This window comes from Miniopterus natalensis, chromosome 1 (assembly GCF_054644295.1).
Source record: "Miniopterus natalensis isolate mMinNat1 chromosome 1, mMinNat1.hap1, whole genome shotgun sequence".
NCBI lineage: Eukaryota > Metazoa > Chordata > Mammalia > Chiroptera > Miniopteridae > Miniopterus > Miniopterus natalensis.
This window is the reverse complement of record NC_142081.1, coordinates 139478819-139499982: the sequence shown is the minus strand read 5'-3', so window position 1 is coordinate 139499982 and position 21164 is coordinate 139478819. Positions and strand designations below refer to the sequence as shown.

At 32.1% G+C, this 21164-nt stretch overlaps 1 protein-coding gene across 1 annotated transcript in view; it reads left to right on the top strand.

Moving 5' to 3' along the window:
- Positions 1-21164, top strand: part of AIMP1 (aminoacyl tRNA synthetase complex interacting multifunctional protein 1) — a 28731-nt gene that overhangs the window by 5723 nt on the left and 1844 nt on the right. Inside the window, exons 2-6 of the mRNA XM_016223632.2 lie at positions 2097-2230; positions 3695-3808; positions 5691-5858; positions 9176-9387; positions 13280-13448. Coding sequence (XP_016079118.2) covers positions 2097-2230; positions 3695-3808; positions 5691-5858; positions 9176-9387; positions 13280-13448 — 797 coding nt within the window. The remainder of the gene's footprint in view (positions 1-2096; positions 2231-3694; positions 3809-5690; positions 5859-9175; positions 9388-13279; positions 13449-21164) is intronic.

Sequence of the window (21164 nt, the reverse complement as noted above, 5' to 3'; positions counted from 1 at the left end):
AAAATGAGATGGCAAGTCTTTTCATTTTATATTCCCTAATCTTTTAACACCTTTAGATAACTGTGATTTTGAGGATTTTTCTGATTTTCTCTCATATTTTTTGTCAGTGTCATTTAGTTTTCTCACTTTCCTTTATTACATCGTTTCCCCTTAGTTGATGTGTATGTGTTCAATATAGTCAGCTCATTATTGTTTCTGTGTTTGGAAACATGGTATTATTTCTTCCTAAACTATGCCAGTGCTTCAGTGTGTATTATAAAAGTCGTATTTCATTTAACTCACTTTTATAACTCTATTTTTCAGGTAGTTGATAGATTTATCAACTCAGTAAAATTATATCTTTTCTTCTTTTAGTCTGGGATTTATGATCTCTATTTTGCAGATTATTGTCTTAGTTTTGAAACAGTTTTTGTGAGTCGGCATGAGTTTTATGTTATGCTTTATCAACAGTTTGGCAGTATTTGTGAGATGACTTTCTGGAACGGTTCGTGAATTCATGTAAACTATTTTACATTTAAATCTATTTGTTTATGATCAGTTTAGATACTAGTTTACTATGTTTTTTCCTAAAGTGTGTCATTAATTTCATATTTATCTTAGTATTACTCATCAAATTTTTCTTTGCCAGGGAAATAAAGTTACAAATTATTCCAAATAAAATAGTCATCAGTTTACTTGTTTGTGATAGCTATATTTCACCTATTGAATGTATTTGATGGTTACTTATCTTACACAAAACTAGAAAGACCTTAAACTAAAAGAATGCTGTAGTGTTATAGCTTGGATACTAAGTTCACAAGAATGTAGCTTTTTTACTTTTACTTTTTTCATACGTATATTAATATTTTTGTCTAAAATTCAGCCTTTGCAAACATTTAAGGAACAACAACAGGGTATGCTGTGTTCATTTTGTTAATATTTGGAAGAATTTAAAGGTGCTATCTTTATTTTCAATTTTGAACCTTTTTTTTTTGCTCTGTATTTTTTTAAACTGTTAAGTAATGTCTGTGTAGAAAATGATCCGTTTACTATGTTTTTTCCAGATTAACCCTCATTTATATTGTCTTCATTTATTAGCGACTTTATTTTTATAGGTCTTTTTACTGCTTCTATATCATTAATTTTCAACTTTAGCATAAAGTTTTTTGAGGATTGGTTTTCCTTTTATAAAAAAAAGATAAACATTTCAGAAAGTTCTTTATATTGGATGGATACTGCATAATTTGAAAATTTAAAATAGTCTTGTATTATTTGTTCATTATTAGTGATTTTTAAATAAAAATTTTATTATGTATTGAGTGTGCATCATTTATTTAAAATGAGAATTACTTCAACAATGCTTGTGTCATTGTTATACTTCATATTATAAATTATAAATTGAATTATAAGTTGTTATGCTTTGAATTATATAATCAAGTAAAACAGTTTACTTTTGTAAATTGGGACTTTTCGTGATTAACCCTGTTTTAATGTGAACTATTCGGCAGTTTAAAGTAGCATGATAATTAATATCAGAATTTTTGCTTATATGCACTTTTCTGTACATGACAGTATGTTTTCTAATTTCTATGAAGAATTATAAAATTAAAATTCTAATAATTTTCTTTTACAAGGACACAGAATATATGTTGATATTACTTCTGAGTAGGCATATGGTTAATATTGTTTTCCTAATTGTTGATATTTTTCTTTTAATATTTGTCTTTCCTAATCACATTTCTTCTTCAAATTGTACATAATTAAATAAACAGTAGAAAAGAAATATACAATATGCAAAAATAACATATAAGAAGGAATTTAGCAATTCTTTGGAATACAGGTGTGTTACTCAGTTACAGTTTAGTTAAGGTTATTGCTATTCTTTTCCCTGTTTCTGTCTTGTGTGATATTGTTCTGCAGTATTTTAAAGCTTTCTTTAAAACCTTATAACCTTAAAATTCTGCCTTTGGTTTGGTTTGTAGGAAAAGTGTTTTTCTAACATATTGATCTGATACAATAGAAAATATTTTTATTTTTAGACTACTTGTTTACAGTGTCCTGTAAAATAAATGTATTTCTTCTACAGTATAAGTTATCACTTGTATTTTTTCACTTAGGATTTTCTTCCGTTTCTTGGCAAAAATGGCAACCAATGATGCTGTTCTGAAGAGACTGGAACAGAAAGGTGCAGAGGCAGATCAAATTATTGAATATCTGAAACAGCAAGTTGCTCTTCTTAAGGAAAAAGCAAGTAAGAAAAATTTAAATTTTCTAAGGAGATACTTCAAATGAATTCATATATTGACAGGCCAAAAAAAAAGTGTTTACGACATAAATTATTTATCTCGATCATAACTTTTATATTCCTTTAATATTTTAATTTGGAGTGAAATGATAGTCTAGAATTAAGATGAATTAGACTTGGCATATAGTGAATATATGATATGTAGAGAAAACAATGTATTATTTCCAGAATGCTGAGGGAAAATTAATGTTTAAAATTATTTGGTATAGAATTAGAGATTAAAAATAAAAGAAATTGGGTGAAATCAAATATGTACTGAAATATCTCTTCTAACCTTGTATAGGAGAGATGTATACTTTTTAAAATTTTTTAATTGATTTTAGAGAGAGAGGAAGGGGGAGAGAGAGAGAGAAACGCTGATTTGTTGTTCTACTTGTTTATGCATTCATTGGTTGTTTCTTGTATGTGCCCTGACTGGGAATCGAACCTGCAACCTTCGTGTATGGGAATGACACTAACCAACTGACCTACACAGCCAGGGCCAAAAATATATACTTATATATTACTCCCTACTAAGGCATTTTCTGAAATGATTTTTAATTTTTTTTACAATACTTCTTTAAATTTTACCTAGAAATTACTATGATATGTATAAAAATATCAAATCTAAATTTTTGCTTTTAGGATTTTGGTTGATTTTTGTTTTGTTTAAGTATATTTTTCAATAGACAATGTTAATTTTGTAATGAAAATTCCAAAATCTTTATCTAGTATATGTCAGAGCATCTGGCATTCCTGGCCCTTGCCTAGTAAATGCCAGTAAATGACTCCATTATTTGTGAAAACTATTCCCTCAGATTTTCAAAATCCCACCATCAGAGTACTTCCAACCCCACTGAGAATCATTGTTTTTCTTTTATATTTTTGCATACCCAGTTGCTCACCTTTAACACACATATCTTGAGCACATCTTTGAAGTTATTTCATTCATTAAATGTTTATCCAGCTCACCTTCTGAGCATAAAGGATTATTCAGCTACTTTTACAAGGTAATGACTAAAAAAATGAGAATAATTTTTGATGTTTGGTTATTAGGTCTCAAGTTTTTTAAAAAAAATAATTTGTTAATATCTAATACTTATCTCTCTTCCTTATAGTTTTATCTGTTATTCACATTTTAAGCCAGATTCTTAAGTTGTCATAGGCATCTTCACAGAAGCTAGGAAAGTGATTCATAAACAAAGCCTTTTCTTTCTATATTTTCATAGATTGTCTACCTTTTCTCTCTTTTAATTATCATGTTGTTTTAATAATACTAAACTCTGATGCAAAGAAACTGGCCAAGAAAACATTTGGTTATAAGTATTATCCTACCTATGTTTTTACTGGCTATGCTCTCTTTTCAAGTAGTATTCATAAGAAACCTTTTAGAAAACACCGCTATACTGAACTGGATTTTCTTGATCTTAGTTTTGCAGACAACTTTGAGAGAAGAGAAGAAACTTCGAGTGGAAAATGCTAAACTGAAGAAAGAAATTGAAGAATTGAAGCAAGAGCTAATTCAGGCAGAAATTAAAAATGGAGGTGATTAATATAGAAATGACACATTTTTATTTATAATAATAATTATTTCTTTTATTGTTTATTAATTTAGATATTGTGCTTGGTTTTTTATCTTACCCTCATAGCATCCCTTCTTGTGTATTTGTTCTCCTCTACAGAAGGAAAAATGGTCATACAGAAAAGGCACATGATCTTGCCTGAGATTATGCAAAACATAGCAAAGCTGGGGTTCAAAACCTATGCTTTTAATTTCTATACTGTGCTTCAACTTGCTCATCACTTTCCCTATTGAATAATTATTGAAAATAAGCCATAATAATACTCAGTTAACATTTATTAAGTTTTACTACCTTATTGGCACTGTGTTGCCAAGTGTTGCACATATATTATGTATTTTATCCCTAAAATAATGTGTACACATATACCCTTGTTTTTACATGAGGAAATTGGAGCTTAGAAATATAAAGTAATTTATATGAAATTATACAGTTTTTTAATTGTCAAAGATCAGTAGATAATTATTTCAACTAGTATGTTATAAATAAAATAAATTTTATTAAGTTATTTTAAAGGAGTCTAGATAAATTTACATTATTATAAAACACTAATAATGATAGTTCTGTTACAATTTCAAAGTATCATGGAAAAAGCCATTTGACTGTGTTGTAAAAATTCCTTCCTAGGTGAGTTAAGGAGGTCCAAGGTGCAAGTATACTTACTACTTTCTTTTGACCGTTATTCTGTCAGTGAATTATTTTGAATTCTGTGATATGACCTCTACCCTTAGTAAGCTAAATAAAAGTAAGGAAAAACTAATAACGTATGCTTAAAACTATCAACTGGAGAGAAGATTGTTTATCAATGGCAAATTTGAGGCTAGTTGATGTTTTCCAAGAATAGGAGATTTGGAATACAGGTTAACAGTTAAAATATAATCAATATAAAACTGCTTTATATTTCTTCCAGTTCTAGAAGATTGCCCTGAAACATTAAATTTTTCAATTCTGATCTTACTGAGATTCTAAAACAAATCAACAGTTTAAATCAAAGTATTAAATTCTAATGCTAAAACACAAAATAGGGATAAATGGAGCTTTACATTACTAAAAGAAGCAACAGCTTCCAGGGAAATTAAAGAAAATACCTCAGAAAAGTGGTCTGAGTATTGCCAGAAACTAAGCCACATCAAAATCCCTCAAAAGATTACATTTTTCCATGTTCACTAGGCTATGAGAAAGTTTTTAATATTGCTGAAGAAACTTTCTTTGCTTCTTTAAAAAAGATTTTTGAAATATAATTATGAACAACAAATGCGTTCTTTCTATTCTGACATGGAAATGACTATTATTAATACACCTTCCCTGTTGATTGTTCAATATAAAGGACCATGTGCATGATAAACATGCTATCTTGCCAAACCATGGGAGTATAGTCCCTGGAGACACTTCCTGAGTATAAATTCTATTTCCCTACTCAGTGTGTATGATGGGCCAATTTTTTAACTTCTATATGACTCAGGATGATTATCTGTTAATGGGGGTATGAATCCAAATTGCTGCTTAAGGTATTTATGAGTTACATGAATTGATTCATATAAAGTATTTTGAAAATTGTCTGGGACATAGTAAATCCATAATAAATATTAGCTATTATTGTTATCTGTAATTTTCTCAGTTTAGTCAGTGATTAAAGGAGAAACATGGGTCTATTCGTTTATCATATTTAAAATTTAGTTAATTTTTTGGCAGCCTTTTTACAGTCTTGGACAATAGAGACTTGATAATCATATACAGTGAATTTCTCTTTTAAAAAGAGTTCATATTTGTGATTCACAGTTGCATGGTTTTCATCTTTTTTATTGGTTTAATATAAATGACATTACCTATTTCATTTTCTGTATTAGTGAAACAAATACCATTTCCGTCTGGTACTCCACTGCAAGCTAATTCCGCGGATTCTGAAAGTGTAATACAGTTTATACCAGTCACACCCATATCTTCTGGTGCCAAAGAACAGGTAAAAGGAGAAGGAGGAGAAGAAAAGAAGGTGAAAGAGAAACTTGAAAAGAAAGGTATTTTACTTTAAGGTTATTTGGCTCTGGACTGATTTATCAGATCTCAACATTTTGGATAATAATAATGATGTCAGAAAGAAAGTTCAAACTTTTATGAACTAGAATGAAGTTAGGAACAGTATGATATTGGAACATACAAGCTGGACCCTAAAGGATGTGTGAAGGTTGATCAGATCAACGGTAAGAGTGTGGCATTTAAGGTAGAGGGATCAGCATAACTGAAGACATAGAATGTAGAGATTAAATATAGAGGCCCATAGGTCATTTGGTGTGACTGAATTTTAGGGTATATTTGTGGGGATCATTTCAGAAAAGTCACAGGTGGGAAGTTAGCTTAGGGCCAGTTGTGAAGACAGGAAAAGGATGTTCCAGTCAAAGCAGAATGTCTGAACCAAGGCGCAGGGATGTTCAAATTTTAGGAACTCGTAAGAACTGAAGTAGAAAGTATATCACCATCCACTTAGCCAGCTAGATCAGAAATCTTACAGCCAACCTTAACCTGTACCACTCCCTCAATTTTCATATCTAATTGGCCACTGAGGCCTGTAATTCCTACCCCCAAAACATATCTGGAACCCAGCTCTGTGCTACCTTAGTTTAAGTTCTTATAATCACAATCTCTCATCTGAATTAATGTTAAAGCCTCATCTTTTCTAGTTATTTACCTCGCTGCTAAAGCTGTTTTTCTAATCATAAATCTGACTTTTTTTTTTACCTGTCTACTTTCTGCCTTTCTAGAATTCATTTTCCCAGATTTATCTAAAAATGTGCTTTTATAATTTATTATACCTACCTCTCATATTACTTATACGTATTTAAAAATTTTTGGAAAATATAAAATAGCTTAGGTGAAGTCACCTAAGCTAATTTGGCATCTAACATTTATTAATTCCTTTTGGTAAACATAAGAAGTAGCCTCTATTAGTTAGAAGTAAATAGGGCCTGTACATCCTCTCTACATAACTTCATCAGTAGATGGTATGGTTATAATGAAAGCAAGTCAGACTAATTCTTCCACTTCATAAAATTTATTAAGAAGTAAGCATAAAACAGTTATACAGCTTGTTCAAAGTTTGATGAAGTCCATACTCAAAGAAGATGTATGGTTATTGTTCACTGCAGGATCAGTTACTCTTCCAGTCTAATGAGACAACACAGTCCTTGTTTGTGGGAGGAGAGTGCATGCAAGACCAAATGGAGCTCTAGGTCTAGAAGACCTCTGTTCATTGGAACTTTATGTGATGATAGGAATGCTTTATAGCTCTATTTTCCAACACAGTAGTAGTCAGTGGCCACATGTAGCTACCAAATGTTTGAAATGTATCTACTGTGACTAAAGGACTGAATTTTTAATTACTTTAATAATTGTAAATAGCCATATGTGGTTGGCAGCTACCATATTGAACAGTGCTGGAATAGAGGGCTGTTTCATAGGTGTTTGGTTGCTCCGGTTGCCATATTTCAAAATCTTGCTCAGGCAAGGGCTGTGGTACTCATACAGTCTTTCTATACTGCCACATACAAGCATCACTCATATGTCAATGAAAGATTTCTAAAATCCCCTATGATGACTAACAAAGCTCTTGGCATAGATTTTAATATTTATAATCACCTTTTGGAATGTGGATTTGAAAGGTATTTCAAATCCTAGGATATGAAGTTAAAAAATATATGTGGGTACAGATATACTGTTATACTGCAGTATTTCAGAGTAATTAGTTTGCCAGTCAAAGATTACTATTTAGGTTTTTGGTATATATTTTTTCTAGTAATATATTTCTATAACATTTGGGTTTTTAACCATTAAAAAAATCATTGCTAATATGTTACATGGAAAGTGGTATTTTTAATAATTGGCTAATAAGATTAAAAACTGTCCATTATTTTGAACTAGCCCTGTATCCTCTTTTGTAAACTATTTTTGTATAAATTGTGAATATCATTTACACAAAATCTTCTTTTCCTATTCTAGGCAGAATTTTTCTTCTCTGCTTCTATATTTCCTTGTGTATGTAATACTTATCACATATTCATTAATACATTTGTCTTCCTTAAAGGAGATGTTCAGTGCTTCGATAGCATAGGCTACTCATTGTAATAGGTCTGGTGCCTTAGATCTCAGTAAATATTTGTTCAAAGATTAAACAAAGGTATAGTTGAAAGAAAATGCTTCCACGCCACAGTAGCTTCTCTCTACCCTGCAGATTGAAGGTAAATGTGTTTTAATTTTGTTTTATATTTTTTTCTGCCAGAGAAGCAGAAACTTAAGCAATATGAACACTACAGGTTCCATTTTGACTCAGTGGCTAAAGTAATCATATGCTAATAAGAGTTAAATTATCAACATATAAAGAAAAGTAGGATTTAAAAAATATAATCAGGCCTGGCCAGTGTGGCTCAGCAGTTGAGCATTGACCTAGGATCTAGGAGATCTCCATTTAATTCCCGGTCAGGGCACATGCCTGGGATGCAAGCTCAATCCCTAGTCAGGGGCATGCAAGAGGCAGCCGATCAATGATGACTCATGATTGATGTTTCTGTCTCTCTCCCTTCATTTCTCTGAAATCAGTAAAGATATATTTTAAAAATAATAATAAAATAGATATATATATCAGAATAAAATATTCTCTTTTCAAATAGTTGCTATGGATAAACATAAAGCTTTAATCTTTAGGGAGATATAAGAAGTGGAGAAATTCATAGTATACTTACCAGTGTGTTTAACTGATGTGAGAAACATTTTGTCAGGGAAATTATACATGATTGTAGTTCATTCCATCAGTTGGCTACATAATGTGGCATTCTTTATAAATATAGGATTTTTCACTTTATAAAGAGTCACAGTAAAAATTGTAAAGGATTTTCTATATCTCTGTTTCAGGGAAGCACACACTTTTTCTGTAAAGGGCCATTAGTTAATATTTAAGCTTTATAGGCCATCAGGCTCTGTGACAACTATTCAGCTCTTTAAAAGCAGCCATAGACAATATGTAAATGAACAAACATGGTTGTGTTCTAATAAAACTTTGACAGAAACAGTCAGCATGCTGAATTTGGCTCCTGAGCCATAGCTTGCCAACCTCTTGTCTATGTCTACAACTAGCAATAAAGGCAGTTATTCAACAGAGAAATGGCTAAAATAGGGTTCAAGATGCAATCAGTTGAATAAGTAATTCTTTCCTTTGTTATTTAAGTGAAGGTAGGATATAAACACTTTTTTTCTTTTAACCTCATCAGTATCAATGCTATGGAGTGTTTCATAGTGTATTTTTGTTTTACTTCTGATGTTTACCCATTTATAAATATCTTTTTAGGAGAGAAAAAGGAAAAAAAACAACAATCAGTAGCAGGAAGTGCTGACTCTAAGCCAATAGATGTTTCCCGTCTGGATCTTCGAATTGGTTGTATCATCACTGCTAAAAAACATCCTGATGCAGATTCTCTGTATGTAGAAGAAGTAGATGTTGGAGAAGCAGTCCCAAGAACAGTTGTCAGTGGCCTTGTGAATCATGTTCCTCTTGATCAGGTAATTTGTAAAACAAAAAGTACTTCTGTATACACATGACACTTTCATTTCCTCTTTCTTTGATGTTTTCCCATATAATTTGTATTAGATGACCAAACAACATGAGCCAGTATTGATTAGTTCATTTGTTTAGTTTGAATGTGGTGAATTCTACCCAGAAAGTAGACAAAACTTCTAAAACCTTGCAAAAGATCTATACATTGGGATCAGATTCATAAGGATGAAAAGATGCGATATATTTTTCTCAATTAAAAAATGTTTTTAGTTTGGTATTTTATATAAAGTTCTTTATATGTGTGTGTGTGTGTGTATCATTATATTTCATGGAATTTTATTCCTTGATTTTTTTAAATCACTTATATAAACCTAGAAAACACCAATCTAAAAGTAAAAGAACAAGTCTTATTTCTTTATAACTTAAAGAAATAGTTTCATACTTTAAGAAAAAACAAGAGAGAAAATCATGGAGATTAATTGCAAATTTTAATGTTATTCCTTTAGTTGTTAAAAATTGGATGTTTTATATTTTGTTGTTAGGTATTTAAAAGTATAAAAAATAAGTATTTTTTACATATACATGTATATGGTATATGTATGGAGATACATATACATGTATCTTTCCAATGACAGTGGCATGAATTAAAGACAGTAATAGTTTGTAATTTGCCCTCTTAAGATATCTTTTATAGTAATTTGAGTCATCTGCCTATTTCCTCTGCCCCATAGTATATTTCAGAGATATTGCAAAGACCATAGACTTCAATATTAAGATAATTTTGCCACTCTCTCCATTGCCAGCCCTGTTGCTTATTGGCTATGTGAATTTGGACAAATCTTTACATTTTTTTCATTCACATTTCTAGATGCACATATTTATTGAGATCCTGCAAGGTACCAGAAACTATTCTAGACAAGGGGTACAGCAGTTGAATTAAGGTGATAGATTTGTGGGGTTTTTTTAGTTTTTGTAAAGTCCTGCTTTTGTGAGGCTCACATTCCTATGGGGAAGTCAGAAAACCATAATATATTCTGTTAAATAGTGATAAATATCAAGAAAAAAATAAAGTAGGGAAGAATCTAGAAAGTATTGAGGCTAGGATGATGATGTCATTTTATATAAGGTAGTTCAGGAAGGCCTTCTAAAGAAGTCACATTTAAGTAAAAGATCTGAGAAAATGAAGAAAGCAAGTCATGTGTCTCTGGTGGAAGAGCATTTTATGTTGCTGAATCAAATGTATGCCTGAGATGTTCACAAAATAGCAGAAAGCAGTGTCACTATAGCAGAGTAAGTAAGGGGCAATACCATGTGAAATTGAAATCAGAGATAAGTTTGGCAAATAACAGGATCTTGTAGATCATTGTGAAGATTGGCTTTTTTCTGAGATGAAAACCACTGGAGTGTTTTTGAGCTAAGGGGTAACGTGTTCTGCCTCATATTAATAGAATCGCCTAGCTGCTCTGTTGAAGGGATGAGTGAAGAAGATTCTTTTATCTATGAAAAATGTATGGATTTGGCACATGTATGGGGTTTTTTTCCTTTATATTCATCTTCTGTATGGCAAGGACTCCTTCATAACTACTTAGGAAGGTATGTTCATAAGAAGCCTTGGGGAAAAGAACCAACTAATCTTAAGCCACTTAAATTGGAAAAACTCCTTATTGGGGCTTTATCTTTTTTGTTCTCACAAGTTGCAGACTGTTTCTATTCCAAAAGCTGTCATTAACAGCCACAGGCGAATCTCTTTATATACATCTGTATGTAGCCCATTAAGGCAGTGCTAGTAAACATTTATAAAGCAGGGACACTTAATTCCCCCCAAATTACATAACAGAATTTTGTAGATTTGTGTATTTTTCAAAGGAAAGGTCCACAGATATCATCTAAACTAACCCTGTTGTTTTTCTTATATATAATTGCTATAACATTTTTTTAAGTTCTCATATATGTGACATTTTCAAATTATTTGTTGAAGAAGTCTTATTCATGAAGACCCCCCAAAAGGGGGCCTTTGGAATTTGAAATTTAGGCCTTTTTTTTTTTTAATTAAAATATAGTTGACATACAATATTATATTGGTTTCAGGTGTACAACATATTTATTCTACATTTATATACCTTACCATGTGATCACAATAAATCTAGTAATCACCTGTTATCTTTATAACATAATACCCTCTAAGTTCAGCCATATTGTCACAAATGTCAGTATTTCATTTTTTATTGCTAAATAATATTCTGTAAATACCACATCTTCTTAATCCATTCATGTATTGATATACACCTAGGTTGCTTCCATATCTTGGCTATCATAAATAATGCTGCAGTAAACATGGGGGTGCATATGTCTTTTCTAGTTAGTTTTTTTTTTCTTTTCCTTGTAAATACCCAGAAGTGGAATTGCTGGGTCATATGATAGTTATATTTTTAATTTTTTGAAGAACTTCCATACTGTTTTCCATACGTGGCTGCACCATTTTACACTCCCACCAACAGTGCACAGGGGTTCCCCTTTCTCCACATTCTGGCCAACACTTGTTATTTGTTGACTTTTTGATAATAGCCATTCTGACAGGTGTGAGGTGGTATGTTATGTGGTTTTGATTTGCATTTCCCTGATGATTAGTGATGTTGAGCATTTTTTCATGTCTGTTGTCCATCTATATGTATGTCTGTTTTGGAGAAATTTCTATTCAGGTCATCTACCTATTTTTTAATTGAATTTATTTTTTGTTTTTTTTATGTTGAGTTGTATGAGTTCTTTATTTGTTTTGGATATTAACCCCCTATCAGATACTAATGTCATTGCAGATATCTTCTCCCATTTGTTAAGTTGTCTTTTCATTTTGTTGATGGTTTCCTTTGCTACTTTTGATGTCATATTTTAGATCTTTTTTCGTGTGTATCCTTAACTGCTTATTGTATGTATATTTCATTATGCTACTTTTGTCTTTTCACCTTTGTATTAGCCATTTAAGTGACTGATTCACTGCTTTTATCATATATTTGCTTTTATGTGTGAGATTTTTTCTTTAATATATAGATTTTATATCTAGCTATGGTCTGTTTTTTCTTTAAGAAGACCATTTAATATATCTTGTAAAGTTGGTTTAGTTGGGATGAAATCCTTTCTTGTTTTGCTTGTCTGGGGAATTCTTTATCCTTCAATTCTGAATGATAACATTTTGGGGTAGAATATTCTGGGTTGTAGGTTCCTTCCTTTCAGCACTTTAAACATATCCTTTTATTCCCTTCTGGCCTGCAAAGTTTCTGCTGAGAATTCTGCTGATAGCCTTATGGGATCATCCCTGTATGTGACTAGTTATTTTCCTCTTGCTGCTTTCAAGACTTTCTATTTTTAACTTTAGCCATTTTAATTACAATGTTTTGGTGTGGGCCTCTTTGTGTTCAACTTGTTGGGAATTCTGTGTGCTTCCTGGACCTGGATATCTGTTTCCTACTCCATATTAACAAAGATTTTCAGCCATTATTTCTTCAAATAAGCTTTCTAAACATTTTTTTTCTCTTCTCTTTCTGGGATCCCTGTAATGAGAATGTTAGTGTGTTTGACATTGTCTCAGAGGTCCCTTAAACTATCCTCTTTTTTTGTTTTTATTTTCACTTTTTCTTTACTTAGTCATTTCTTTAAATATTTATCTGAAAAGCCTTGTCTCTGGGCTTTCAACTATAATGCACTGTCAGGTCGTAGAATTCTTTTTTCATGTTTACATAAGGCTTTATAACAGCAATAAAAGATTTGAAATACTCAGAGATAAAAATACATCCACAAAAATAGAACATTTGATACTTAGCATATTACACATACCTGATTATATTCTAGGTATAATCAGTCCAAATTCTATACATCTTAATCACCTATTTATTTTTCACACAGATGCAAAATCGGATGGTGATTTTACTTTGTAACCTAAAACCTGCAAAGATGAGGGGAGTACTATCTCAAGCAATGGTGATGTGTGCTAGTTCACCAGAGAAAGTTGAAATCTTGGCGCCTCCCACTGGGTCTGTTCCTGGAGACAGAATTACTTTTGATGCTTTTCCTGGTAAGTATTGATTAGTCATTATTTTAAATCATTTGGGAATTATTGTTCACAAAGTGATGCTTGTAATGTTTAAGTTTAAAATGAATTCTGTGTGTGATTCGCTATGCTTTACATTAAAACCATTATATTTGAGGTCATTGCTATTGGCTCAGGGTGACATATTAAGCACATACAGCTAACCATCCCCCTCCCCGTGAATGTACAAATTACATAAAACACCGGAGAGTGTTTTTGCTTTAAAGGTAAAATACTAAATACATTACCTGCTTAGCTGAGGAGTGTGGTATGGATATAAAACAAATTAATGTGCTGCAAAATTATTTAAGCTATAGATTATCACAGAATGCAACACAAAAATATGAAGAGATGAAAAGTTCAGACATGGGGAAAAGTGTATAATTCTCAAAGTTCATCTAATATACTTACTTATGCTTTAACTTTACTTTAGGATATAGAGAAAATCTCTTAAGTTAAAATTCATACTTACTTTAGTAATCTAAAAGGAAGTGTCATTTCATGTTGCTTTTCTCCAGTAAAATGCTCTTGAGACAGATGAAGCTTTATAATGCACGAAAAAATTGTTTCAAACAGGCCTTTGAAGCAAAAGAGAAAGGATGCTTGGTAGATGTAGAATAAATTTTTCTTTCATTAAAAAGGGAGGACCTCATCAGAGGATAAAAAGAAATGAAAAGACTGCATTTATTTAAAGAACATTCATTTGACTAGAATAATAGGCAAAGCAGAAATAAATTAGGGTAACAAGTAGAATTAGGTTATGATTTCACTCTTATATGGAATCTAATAAAATAAGATAACAAATAAAATAGAAACAGACTTATAGATAGAGAACAGATTGACAGCTGTCAGAGGCGAGGAGGTTTGCAGGGCTGGGTGAAAATAGTGAAGGGATTAAACAAACCCAAAAAAAACACCCAAAACTCTGAGACACAGACAATAGTATGGTAATTACCAGAGGGAAAGTGGGGTCAGGGGAGGTAAAAGAGGGTAAAGGGGGGATAAATGTTGATGGACGGAAACTTAACTTGGGGTGGTGAACACACAATACATTATACAGATGAAGTATTATAGAATTGTACACCTTAACCCTATATAATTTTTTAACCAGTACCACCCCAGTAAACTAAATAAAAGAAGGGGAAAAAAAAGTCCAATTTACCACATCCATACCAAACATTGGTTACTACCAATGTTTTTCAAACTTGGCAATTTTATAGGTGAATAATAATATCTCATTATTTTAATATACCATTCTTTGATTACTAGTGTGATCTCACATCTTTTTTGCTAATGGTTTACAAGAATGCTTTTAAATTAAAAATATGAGCACTGTCATATATTACTACTGCAGTTTAGACTTTAGATTAACTCAGATGCTGTATAATAAATATATTTCAACTTAAAAAAAAACATTGAATTAGATTTATAAGTCAGAATTTATTTGGAGACATATTTGTAGAAAGAGCTGAGTTTTAATGTAATAGCCAGGCTGATGTTATTATGTAGGCCTGTTTTTTTATCCTATGTCAATTGTGTTTGATGAAATATCAGGATATGAAGAATTTTAACATTGGAATAAGGTAGAAAATGTGTATGAAAGCATAGGTTAATTTCTTTGAAACTAAGCTCCGCCCTTCTAATCAAAAGTAGACTAATCTAAAAAATGCAGGATTGTTTAACAAGTACCCGTGACTTTGAATGCCTCTGTATGTCTTGAACCTTGGTAGATTCAAAACCATAATGTCCTGTGCTTTTTTTGGTAAATTGGGTTTGGGGAAAATCCCAGCCTGAATCATTTCTCAAAGCAGCACAATGACTTTAGATTCTAGCAGCATATTGTCACTATTCTTCTACCACAATATCAAAACATTTAACCAAACCTCATGTTTTGGAGTGTGAGCATGTGTATTCCTGACACCTGAAATTCTATTTATAAGTTTCATTCACTAAGTTGGAATCAAACAACAATAAAGGTGAACTTTTCCTTTAAGATTCAACATGCATTGGAAAAAAACCAAATATTGGTTTACCTTTCCAGATTAACATTTGCCTTCCCTATTATTTAAATACTTAAGATGTAGTATATTTTTTTAAGTTTTTGTTTTTAATGTAAATTGTGAAGTCTCATGTTTTAGAAATGGAATAAATCATCTACTTTAACTCTCTATTTTTTAGGTTTGGAAACTGAGGCCTGGCACGCTTTAGTTACTTGTTTAAGGTTATGCAGTTAGTAGAAGGATCAAACAGATGTGCCTGAATCTCTAATACTATAGCATTTTTGTTTGTTGATTGTTGCTTGCTGTGAATTAATATGGACTATTTCATTATTGAAGATTTTTTTTAAATTTTTAAATTTTTTTTAAAATTTCTGTGACATCTTTCATTCCCTTACCTCATAGAATTGATAGGTAAATATTTCAGCAGTTGAGTCAGTTATTATCTGGATGTTTCTGTTGAGTAAATTGCAAATTTTACTCAGTGACAGCATCAGAGACAATAATAGCCTCATGTGGATTTCTTGCCTTTACTATATCCTTCAGTCTCTGAGTTTGGCTTTTTGTGTGTTTATATATACGTTGTTCTAAAGTCTGATATTTCTTCTAAATTCATAGTTTCCCCGTGTGCTTTTTTGTTAAGAAGGTACAAAAAAGTATTTGTAAAGTGAAAGAAGGGAAAAGCTAACTTTAAAATGGCTCGTGAGGTTGCTTGAATTATTTTCTTATCACTTATAATAGGCTTAACCAAGCCAAACAGCATTGAAGAATTGATAAATTTTGGGACGTGAGATCTGTTATTGTTGATCTTGCTTATGGTTCCACATCAGTTACTGCTTCTGTAGCAGTTAATCTGAAAGGAAATAACAGTTAATACTGCGTAACACACCATTAGTCTTATTTTTTTTCTTTTTTCAGAGAGAGCCATGATTTATCAGTGCTTTTTTTCAGCATCTGTTTTGCATTTTAAAGCTTAAGGTGTCTGCTGGTACATTTTGATGTTCACTTGATGTACTTAGTGTCTAGAGATTTACATTTCATGATATATATGTTGTGTGGTATAGAAATTGCAAGTTGGCCTTGGAAAGGCTCTTATACTTAACAACTTTTTTCTCTAACTATAGAACCGAAAATGTCCATAGAGTTTAGAAGATGACAAGTAGTATTTTTTTAACAATTGCTAAAAATGTTCCCCACTCAATACTTTTAAAAATCCTAAATGTGTGAAGCTATAAATTTTAATATTTAAATGCGGTAACTGGTCCCTAAAGCACCAAGCAAAAATAACTTGAGAATAATATTATAGCTAGGAGACAAAGGCAACGACAGCCCTTTTTTGGAAAATGCACTGATTTTACTCTAAAAATAAGTGAAAATATGCATTTAGACTTTAAACTTTCAAGACCATGCTTATTTCTATTGCTATTGAGTCTTATTAATAAATATAAGTTAATGGTTAATTGTAAAGCCTGTATGATATGCAAGGGTGTTTCACTTTTGGATTTATTTATTCTTTAAAGGACAAAAAATCTTGTCTATATTTGATTCTTCTGTCTAAAACCTATTACAATCAGGTTTCTCTCTTCCCTGTTCCACCAGAACTGCTCTGGTCAAGGTCACTAGTTACTCTCTGTAGCTAAATACCCATGACTAGTTCTCAGTCCTTTTTTAAATTTACTTGGCACCTGGCCTCACTCTTTGCTAGTGGTGCTCCTGCGTCACTGGCTGCCCTTCTCATCTCCTCTGCTGATTCTTCCTTAGCTGCATGACTTCTTAACACTGGAGTGCCCCAGACCTTGGTCTTTTACTTCTCTCTTTTTTTCCACACTTGACGTCTTCTCTCTCCCTCCCTCTCCCTCCCGCATTATTCCCTTGGCTATCTTATCCAGTCATTTATCTAGCTGCCTACTAGACTTCACTAACATGTCCGAAGGGAAAATACTTATCCCAGTCTTCCCCCTAGAATTCCCATTTCCCATATCATCTGACCAGAACTCTGTTCTCTCAGCTGCTATTTATTTTCTCATGCAGCTTCTCCTTCAGAAAATAATAGTGGGTGTACCCCCTGAACATATCCAGAATCAGTCTCATCATCTCCACAACCACCGCTTTGGTCTTGGTGCCAGCATCCCTTATCCAGATAACTGCCAAAGCCTTTTGACCCATCGCCCTGCTTTGCCCTTGACCTTTTTCTATTTTCAATTGTAGTGGGCAGAGTGATGGATTTAGGTCAGATTATATTACTCCTTTGCTCAAAAACTTTCATTTGACCCAGAGTCCAAGTCCAAGTCCAAATCCTTATGGTTGCCTTTCATTATCTCCAATTTCTGCCTCAGTCACTTGAATTGAACCATTGGCTGTTTCCTGAGAGAGCTCCATTGCTTGGTCCCTCATCCTGTTCAGATTTTTCAAATGTTGTCTTTGTTTTATTTTCCTCCAAAATACTTGTCATCCTCTAACATACTGTACATTGTTTAATGTCTGTCCGCACAAATATATAAGCTTCATGAAATCAAGATTTTTTTTGTTCTTATTCACTGCTATATTCCTATCATCTAGAAAAATACCTGGCATAGAGTAGGAGCTTGATAAATTGGTTAATGAATAAATAAAAAGAAATGTGCTAGCAAAACATGTTAAAAACAAGCAAACAACAAAACAGTATTTGAGAACAGGCCTGAATATCTGCCTTCATTATTGCAAGATCCTTCCTTTCAAGCCACCATACCACTTTCCCCTGTTGATTAGCTTTGTAAAAGCTAATTTAATTGACCACTACTTTGCCAAGTTATACTTTAGTTTTTGTGCAACAGTTACAATTATTAGAGTTCAAAAGCTTAATCAGACATAAATTAATTAAGTTAGTGCTAGACTTTTAATGGCCATGGTAGAGATATCAAGGAGAAGCTGATGATTCCTGAGCATTTTATGCAAAAGAATGGCCCAATTAAAATGAAGCCTCTGGTTCTTATTCCAGACTAGTGAATGCCTGGGACTCTGGAATGTGTATTTATTGCTTTTTGTAGGTTTTAAATGCTGAGAAGGTGGTCACAGCTTTTTACATCTGTGCAAACTCATCTTGAACTAGTTCCTATTCCCTGTGTGTTTTGTTTAGAATGAGTTGGCCTAAAATAATCTCTGAATGATTAGTTCTCTTACAATATATGTAACCATTTCCAAATGGTGATTATTGGCATGTGTTTAGCAATTTCAGAGGCTCTGTAGTTTTTAGCTTGAAGAATTTTTATTGATATCATCACTTACCTTCTTTGCATAGCCGTGCCAAAAGAGGGGAGTGGGGTGGGGTACGAAAGGAAAGAAAATGAGGAAAATAAGATTTAGGAGGAGGCTGTAACACACAGGAATGATGGGAGACTTATCTGGAAAATACAGGTCATCAAAAAAATTGTTTAGAATATTAGGAATGTTTTCCGTGGGAGGTTATTTAAACTTTCCAACAAGCTTTGTACCCTACCAAATAGTATAATGTTCAAAAACATACTCAGCCAGAAGGTTCACACTGCATCCAAGATTTTCAACTCTGATTTATATTCAGTGATCATAATGTGACAGGTTTTAATAATAATCTCAATTTTTTGTTTCATTTATTGATTTTTTTAAAGTCTAGCAACTACATTCATTGTATTTGGGTATTGAATCTTGTTTGTTAAAAGACAGCAGTTAAGCTTTGGAGGTTCCTCTTATTAGTTTCTAGTTTATTTTTAGTTTAAATCTTTATTCCTTGAAAATTTTTGTTGTCTTATATAAGAAGTTTAAAACTTTCAGATCTTGGCTCCACAAGTGCTCAGTGACTTGGGTACGTTTCTGAGCCCCAGCTTTTTCATCTAAAAGGTTTTGTTGTTGTTTAAGAAGGGGTTTTTAATGCTATCTATTTCATACGTGTTTTGTGAGGTTTAACTTTTGAAATACTTTGCTACCTGCCTGTTTTTTTTAAGTTTTTAGCTGTAACTTTTGTGCCTTAATTTTCTCATCTATAAATTGGGTATAATTAATCATTTTTATATAGTGTACTGAGAGTTAAGTAAGTAAATATATATAAAACAGTGCAGTGACTGCCACATAGTAAGCACTGTGTGTTATGTATTATTATGAATATTATTTTCTGTAATTTCAATATCTTCCTAGATCTGAGAAACTTAATTTTCTGCTGCACCACAGCTTTTTTTACTTAGGGTTTATGTCTGCATTCAGCAAGAATTTACTACACAGTCTGCACTCTTTACAGGAAGCTTCTACACAAATCTGGGACTCTCTGCTTCTTAAATTAATTCATTATCAGTTAGGGAACATCTCTTTTTGAGTGGGGGGAGTTCAGTGTTAGTACTCAGGCCTCCCTGAACAGTATGTGTGCCTCAAGCTTTTCAGAATCCTGGAATGCTCACTTCTCCACGTGATTTGTGCACAAACAAAGTAGGATTATGCTCTTAGACTAGGAATGATTTAGAAACAAAAAATAAAAATATTGTAGATACTTTATATATTGACATTTTTCCCCCATTCTGTTTATTAATTAATAATTAATTAATGTCCTAGTGCTCTTAAAGGAGTAAGAGAAACCCTCACTTTTATAGTCAGTCTTTCAGTTCTAGTGTCATTGCATGTTCTTCTACTATAAATCCATCATTCTATTAACTCTCTGTCATCTCTGATAGCCTGCATATCAGAGGACAGTTTTGTATGTTCTTGCCAGTTTCATGGCATTTTATGAAGAGCTAATAAAAAACAAAGCTACCATGGCCAACCAATTTACTCAGTTTTGTTTTTCCTGTGTATGTATGGACAGAGAATAAACACTAGATAATAAGATGTAGTCAGAACATAGAATATAATTAGTTCCAGTAATGTTTAAAATATTCTTTTTAAAGTAATTCCAAGAGATTTCAATTTGGGAGTCAGTTAAAAAAAGATCTAGAAAGCTATATTTCTATCATTACTGAGTTATACTTCAGTAATATTTTTTATTACCTCCAGGAAAATCATTTTTTATTTGAAGCTAATGCTTAAGAGATACATTCATTACCTTTTTTTTAATAATTGTTTCTTGAACTGAGTCTTTATTCCAAATGTTATTAAATACCGCCAGGTATTAAAATGCTGTTATATTAAACTTTGCTCTCTATTTCCTTATTCATTAAATAGAGGGTTTGCTTGGCATATTGGTTGTCTTTAAGCCTAGACAGACATATTGTATAGCTCATTTGTCTCTTACTGATTGTAAACTTTATAGTGAGTTACTATAAAGAGAGGAGAATGGGGCATTATCCATATGTCAGAATGTTGTTCTTTTTCTAAAGCATAGTTTATTAGGAAGCAGAGTGCTGTACTTTTGGAGCAAGGATTTTGATGTCAAAACCTGACTTCACTTGTTGATTGTGTGACTTTGAACAACTTAACCTTCTCTGAGCCCCAGTTTCTTTTTATTTGAAATTAAAGTCAGTGTTGTGTGAATTGCATGCAACAACATATATTCCTGATTTTTAGAAAATGCTAGTCCTTGTCTCCTTACTACCTCTTTTATGTCTCCATCTCACCAAATGGAAAGGGCAGCAGATGAAACCCAAAGTAGTTATATTTAGCTAGATAATCCCAACAGTTAAGCCATTCTCTAGTTTTTATAAGAAACCTTTAAGCACTATAGCAGCAATCTAGTCATTTTTTTGTATGATGAAACATATAGTAAAGT